Source organism: Oncorhynchus mykiss, chromosome 5, assembly GCF_013265735.2.
Source record: "Oncorhynchus mykiss isolate Arlee chromosome 5, USDA_OmykA_1.1, whole genome shotgun sequence".
Taxonomy (NCBI): Eukaryota; Metazoa; Chordata; class Actinopteri; order Salmoniformes; family Salmonidae; genus Oncorhynchus; species Oncorhynchus mykiss.
In genome coordinates, this window is record NC_048569.1 from 83655619 (window position 1) to 83663599 (window position 7981).

At 40.8% G+C, this 7981-nt stretch overlaps 1 protein-coding gene across 1 annotated transcript in view; it reads right to left on the reverse strand.

Annotated features, from left to right (window-relative positions):
* LOC110524682 overlaps positions 1-6345 on the reverse strand; it is a 26657-nt gene extending 20312 nt beyond the window's left edge. Inside the window, exon 1 of the mRNA XM_021604538.2 lies at positions 5010-6345. Within this exon, the coding sequence (XP_021460213.2) occupies positions 5010-5403 (394 nt within the window). The 5' untranslated portion in view covers positions 5404-6345. The remainder of the gene's footprint in view (positions 1-5009) is intronic.
* Between the last annotated feature and the right edge of the window lie 1636 nt (positions 6346-7981).

The following is a 7981-nucleotide window of genomic DNA, read 5'->3' on the forward strand; positions in this document are numbered from 1 at the left end:
CCCCGTACCACTGTGAGCTAACTGTCCAGAACCATATTTGTTCATGATGCACATAATTTTATTATCAGAGCGTGTCAGTGGCCTTCTGGTAAGTACGTTTTAGTGAGAAAGTGTTGGGATCAGGTACAACTACATTTACCCACCCCCAAGATTAGTATTAATGAGCAATTCCCCCCACCCACTTCTTACCTAAATGCATTTGTTGTTGTTTTTGAAGGGGTTGGGCAAAGGCTGAAATTAGGGTTGAGAGTTACCTTTTAAAGGAAGCTCTATCCAACTAAATAACTTTTCATAAGACTTTCAACATGTGATGAAGAAAGAAAATGATAAAATACTGTGTTACAAGTACACAGCATATGAAGAGGTTGGGAACATTTTAATAACTCTGAAATTGTGTTCTGTGTCCTGACTGACCATAATTAGACAGAAGAACACCCTACACTGCTGTAGTTATACCATAGTGGTGCAGTGAGTTAATGGTGGGGCTGCAAAGCTGAAGAGTGCAGGTTCAATCCACGTTTCTTTTGAAAACGACTGTGAAATTGAGGCTCAGATATAATTTACTAAAATAAAGGATGTCTTTATTTCGTCCAGATTTATAAATCAAGTCTGAAATGCAGAATTCAGACTAACTGTAAAAAAGAAAACATTGTGTAAAAATGTATTGTTCAACTTTCAAAAACGAACCCGATATCCTTCCTACTTTAAGATGGATGATACCCCGTCATATTTTTCATGATCTGAAAAACAAAAGTGATCCTAGATCAACACACATATTGTTGAATATCTTGTAAATATGGGCCCAGATGTACGCAGCCTATAAAGAGGTTGGTTGAAGTGAGGGTGAATAACCTAGTTACCATTTCCCTGGGTTAGTTACTGTGTGTCTAAGAAGGCTAAAAACTATACTGTCATGGCTATATACTGCCAAAAAAAGATACAAGTGTGCTTCCCTGGTTGTGCAGAGGATAAAATACCTGGCGTGGGGACTAAGCATTGCAGGATCACATCCCACATGTGCAAATTGTCAACATAAGTGTTCAAGATATTATATGATTCTCTTTCTTTGATTAAATGTTGTTTAAGTGTCCTATTAATGAATGTTCAGTTTGTCAACATATGCTGTGTAAAAAACATTGGTTTGTGTGATTAAATGTTGTTTAAGTGTCCTATTAATGAATGTTCAGTTTGTCAACATATGCTGTGTAAAAAACATTGTTTTGTGTGATTAAATGCTATGAACTAAATAAAAACGCCAAGTGTCTTGATATCACCTACAATACAGTCCTCTAATGAAAATGACCATTAAATCTGGAGAGAAACAAAAGAGGAATTTATTCCAATCCGCTTTAAGAAGCTATGAATTTGCATGCTGAGAATGTTGTAAAACTTAACTATTACTTTTTTTAGTGTTCTGAGGACCTCCAAGACGAGGTAAAATGTATATTTCGCGAACATCAATGGAACCTATGTGAATATCGCAACATCCCAGACAACTCCCATAACTTAATTAAATGTTCAGGGAACCTTTAAATAACTTAGACCAGGTGTTCTACCAACATTCTTACAACATTATAGGAATGTCCTGTGCAACCTAACTTAAACATTGCATCAATGTCATCACAACTGAGCATATTTTGTGTTTTAGGAACCAATCTCTTGTACTGTACCCACACTGTTCCCTCAACCTAATTACATGTAATCTGAACCTTTAAAGAACTCAGAAAGGCTGTTCTGTCAACATTCTTGCAACATCAAAGGATTGTTTTGTGTACCCTGTTACAAACATTATCTGAAAATCAGCACTGTGTTTTGGGATACCCCACAATGTTCCCACAACCTAAAGAAACATTATGGGAACCTTTAAAGAACAAGCTAAATGTGTTCTAGGAACTTTCTTGTAACTTCAGGTTGTTTTTTGCACCCTAAAATAAACATTGTAGAATCCTCCGCACAAATGAACAGTTTTTGTGTATTGAGAACATATCGTTTGTGATGTCCCCATAATGTTCCAACCAGCCTACTGTTTTCCCACAAGCTAATGAAACATTTGGGGAACCATTTGGGGAACAGATTAAATGTGTTCTATGAACGTTATTGCAACATCAGGCAAATGTTTTAAACAAACATTCTATGGTCATCAGCACGACTGATCACCGACAACGACGAGACAGCCTATCGGGAGGTCAGAGACCTGGCCAGGTGGTGCCGGAATAACAACCTATCCCTCAACGTGATCAAGACTAAGGAGACGATTGTGGACTACAGGAAAAGGAGGACCGAGCACGCCCCCATTCTCATCGACGGGGCTGTAGTGGAACAGGTTGAGAGCTTCAAGTTCCTTGGTGTCCTCATCAACATCAAACTAGAATGGTCCAAACACACCAAGACAGTTGTGAAGAGGGCACGACAAAGCCTATTCCCCCTCAGGAAACTAAAAAGATTTGGCGTGGGTGCTCAGATCCTCAAAAGGTTTTACAGCTGCAACATCGAGGGCATGGTTGCATCACTGCCTGGTACGGCAATTGCTCGGCCTCCAACCGCAAGGCACTACAGAGGGTGTGCGTACAGCCCAGTACATCACTGGGGCTAAGCTGCCTGCCATCCAGGACCTCTACACCAGGCGGTATCAGAGGAAGGCCCTAGAAATTGTCAAAGACCCCAGCCACCCCAGTCATAGACTCTTCTCTATACTACCGCATGGCAAGCGGTACCAGACTGCCAAGTCTAGGACAAAAAGGCTTCTCAACAGTTTTTACCCCCAAGCCATAAGACTCCTGAACAGGTAATCAAATGTCTACCCGGACTATTGCATTGTGTGCCCCCCCAACTCCTTTTTTACGCTGCTGCTACTCTCTGTTTATCATATATGCATAGTCACTTTAACTATACATTCATGTACATACTACCACAATTGGCCCAACCAACCAGTGCTCCCGCACATTGGCTAACCGGGCTATCTGCACTGTGTCCCGCCACCCACCACCCGCCAACCCCTATTTTACGCTACTCTCTGTTCATCATATCTGCATAGTCACTTTAACCATATCTACATGTACATACTATCTCAATCAGCCTGACTAACCGGTGTCTGTATATAGCCTCACTACAGTTATTTTCAACTGTCTTTTCACTGTTGTTTTATTTCTTTACTTACCTATTGTTCACCTAATACCTTTTATGCACTATTGGTTAGAGCCTGTAAGTAAGCATTTCACTGAAAGATCTAGTCGGCGCACGTGACAAATAAACTTTAATTTGATTTGGACAGTTTTTGTATTATGAGAACATTTGCTTGACCTAACGAACGTTCTAGGATCTTTGACAGAACCAATTTTGGTTTTGATGGGAGGGGATATTTTATTAGAAAATAAAATACACAGCTCAAATCATTGGTAAGTTCTGTTGAGATATTGCTTAGGGCTGTGTGGTGTTTTATAAATCATCACCCTAGATTATAAATTGCTGCTGAGTTTGCCTTCTATATTGAATGATCTAGAGAATTGTCATTAGTCAAACAATATCATCAACAGTCTATTTTGCAAATACTTGTGGTTAGCTACAGTATGTGTTTATCTCACCTACATATACCTCATGAGCCTTAGGTCTGGTGTCTGGTAATAAAGCACTAGGATGGAAATGACCATAGAAAACAGGGATATCCTGAAAAGACAATAAACCTACTCTCCTATTGTCCTATTGTTATTCCCTATTTAAGCTGAAAGATTATTGTCCAAATCAAATAATATATTGCCAATTTTATCTAGATCTGTATGTTTGAAAGACTCTGAAAGCCTTATGTCTTCTTGCCCAATATGTGAGGCATTGCTTTGGAATATCTTTACAGCATTCCAGATCTCAGGGACAGAGAACCTGTTCATGCTGCTCCAGGGATGTTAGAAACAGACTCACCACTGCACAATTTTCACACGTACACCTTAGGAACATAACCCAAACACACCAAGAGGAAGCAGAGGAAAGGGAAGCAGAGGAAAGGGAAGTAGGGGGAAGGGTAGAGGAAGGGGGTAGATGGGTGAGGGAGAGAGAGAGAGAGAGAGAGAGGGGTATCTGGGGCATAGTAAGTGCTTCAGTAAGACACTCACTGTTTCACGTCGCCATTTCTACCTGGTTCACTGCTTACGGAGAACGTGTGTGTGTGTGTGTGTGTGTGTGTGTGTGTGTGTGTGTGTATAGTGGCCTAGCTGGCCTAGCAGTATTAAGGCAGCTTCAGGTTCATATCCAGCCTACTGCCCTACAACACAACCTCTGTCTTTTCCCCACTGTCATCCTCTATCTATCGGTTCCATAAAGTCAGAAAAGACCTTCAAAATATATTTTAAATAAATAAACCTCGCAATACATTTTGGGTGTGTCTGGGGGGGGGGGACAGTAAGGATAAGATGTCAGTCCATCTGTCCATTGGTCTGTCTATATTTCTCACATGAAGGTCAAACATTATGTTGTCTTCCTCTTCAAAATCCTTTTCTGAATTGAACAATTAATCTGAGGGTAAACTCAGTTTTTCACCAATCTCAAAATCCCCAGTATCTAAAGTAAGGCTGAGTCGGTAAAGGCTGTGCTGTATACTGTAGGCCTATCCATTATAATAAACACCAGTCTATCCCTGGTAGAGACACCATTATTATCTTATTTAATGATGTGGAAATTGCTGATTAAAAAGGGGATGTACAGTATATCTGCACATTGACCAATTGAAAAGAGAATTACCTTTACAAACAGTGCAATACTGCATCATAAACTAACACTATCACAATTTTAACTAATGTGTGTTTCAGTTCCAACCTTTTCATTCTCAAAGCACTGAAGCTGAGGTCCAAAAGTTGCAAACTAATGATAGTCACAAGTCCCCCTTATATGCTGACTCACACTCACTCACACACACACACACACGCACGCACGCACGCACGCACACACACACACACACACACACACACACACACACACACACACACACACATCTTGTCAGAGCACTAACTGTTGACACATACCTACAAACTCAGTAACCAGATCCTTGACCAGGTGTCCCACTATGGCATATACCACCGCGACCACCACTAGAGCCGCGCAAACAAGGTAGAGCACGGCCTTGGGCAGTGGGATGGGGTCCCGGGCTGGTGTCCTGTTGTCCGTATACAGAAGGTCACTCTCCGAGTACTGAAAGACATGTTCCATCCCGGAGGTGTGATTAGAGTTCAGCGGGGGGTGACTGGCGCTTATCCCGCTCAGGTCCGGCTCTAGAGCAGTCACCATGGTGGTGGTCGCCACCTCCGCTTCGTCGATGATGCCCTGATTGACCAAGCCAGACGTCTTGTTGATCAGAGGCAGGATCTGAGAGAGGAAATAGCTCCAGTCTTTGATTGCACTTGTGTTGCATAGAAACATGATGTCTACTAAATATCACTGCGCGAGGTCCGGCAGCAACAACAACCTGTGTGTGTCCATCAATACCGCGTAATGACAGCCAGGTCACCAAGACACAAAAATATAATGCGTAAAAATAAAAAAGTGTCATTCACGAAATAAAATCCACTCAACTGACAAACTTATTGCTGTCTTTAGTAAAGATAGATGTGGTTGTTTTGTAATAAATCCAATAGATTTCCTTCTGATGTGTCAGTCACGAGAGGCACGTTGAGCTCGAGGGTCCAACATTGGTCACGACTGTCACAGTCAGAGGAGTCGACTGGAATTATTAAAGAGAACCGATATACCCAAACAATAAAATAGCCTTATATTCTACATCTAGCTCATGAAAGCGATTGTTAAAGTTTTCAGATCCAGTTTCAGATGCATTAAAAACGTATTAATTTAGCACGCATTGGTGAAAAGGCGAATTACAAATATTTGGTCAATTATTTATTTTATTTCCTTATCTATGTCAAATGTCTTCGGTCGTTCGCAGTTAATTCCATAGTAACTCCCTTGACTGACTGACTGTTAGGAAAGATGCGGTGTCATCATCAGGTATATTACTTTGATTTCCATGCAGAGAAACCTTTTTCAGAATTTTCCTCAAGACATAAACCAAACACGCGTGTAATAAAATGTGTATGCAAGAGCGACTGAAAGTACGTGATATAGCCTACTGTGTGACTGCAGTGCGGAGTTCTCCGTTTCGCGCGTCAAACTACGGTTATGTTTTGAACATTGAAGAATATTCGATCTGGAAAAAGTCACGGTGACATGTATGCGATAGCCTCGCACCTCCTGCTCTTCCACCAAGGTGGTCAGTCACCGGTACATGACAAGGTAAGTCATGCCGTGGTGTTAGGCTGGCAGGGTTGCATTATAGCCAGCCATGACTTCATATCCCGTTTCCATCAGGAGAGACGCGGCTAAGCGCTGTCCAGCGCTGAAGTGCATAAGTGAGAGAGCGATGTTGCAGAATATTCTGGTTTGCTCTCTCTCGATGTGTCCATGACTCCATGTCCTAACACAACGCACCCACAGCTGGACAAAGGGGTGGGTCGTTCAACGAAAAGTGTGCCTTTGATATTTTAAGAAGAAATTGTGCACAAATATTGATTTTTAAAAGTATGTTATATTAAATGAAGTTCCCTTTAATATACACCACATGGATAATTCAATAAATCATATTTTTTTTATAATAATAGATCTGCTAAAGCACGGAAATTCAGCATTTTGACATGTCCCTCCATTCACCCTCTGTGACTTCTAGGAAGAGTTTAACCCACTTAACCCCCCAAAATCTCCTAGTTTTCACCATCATTGTACAGCCCTATTTATTTTGTTGCTTTGACAAAGTCATTTCTGAAGATTATTATTTATTTCATGTGATTAGTGATTCATTTACGTCTGAACTCGCATTTTAATATGGTCAATAATAATGATAATTAAAAGCCATTTTTCAAAAGAAACATTGAACATCTAATAGTCAAATCGTAGTGTAAAAAGCAGGTGAGCTGGTTCACTCTTTTTGGCCATTTTCTGGTGTTTTGTGGTGAAAACTGAATGGGTCGAGTAAGACGTCAACCCTGTTACCCATAAATAGACAGACTAGAAATGTTTTAAGGATATAATATTTTTGTGTGAAGCTTGCATTCAATTGTCACTTCCTGTTGCACACAACAAGCTTCCATTCCCCCTGTCACAAGGGTATTTATGGCTGAGTTAAGATGAAATCGTCAATCCTGTTATAGTCAACACTGTTACTTCATTTGGCACTCATAGGCACTTACTATAGTATATATTTTTGGGGAACCTTTTGAGGTGGTAAAATATGTTTTTATGAAGTTGAGATCCTTATGACAGACTGTTAAAATTAGATGAAACAAAAAGTTTGTTTTGACCAAATTACACTTCTCAAAAGGTGTGGAATGACCAAGATGATAATAAGTTGATTTGGTCATGTTGCCTCTACTTTTTGGGGGGTTAACCACTTTTTAATAGGCCTTTACACATAGCCCGTGTGGGTATTTTGAAGGGCAGAGTTGTAGCATATGAAGGGTGATGGTGGAAATGTGGAAATGCCATTGGGTAAACTGTTCAATATTCCCTAAAACATTATGCGTGTGACATGTCAGTGAGTGATTAGCGACCGTCGCTCTGTCCTGCTTATTCGGTGCTAAATGCATAACCAACTACCGATCAAACACAATGACGAGGCAACACTTTCTCTCCCGCACGGGCGGTGTGCTCTGATCACATACCGAGATGAAATAGCCTCTGGCTAGTAGATAAGGTGAGAGGGGACAGGGTACACACACACACACACACACGCACGCACGCACGCACACACACACACACACACACACACACACACACACACATACACACACACACACACACTTATTTAGGTTTCTCATTAGAAAAAAACCTAAAACGCTGAGATGATTATATAGTTCAGCCCAATATGGATGAGCCCTGAAAACAAATCCTAACCATACACTTCTCTACTATTGATCTTCCCCAACAGATAAAATAAACTAATGATGTTAGG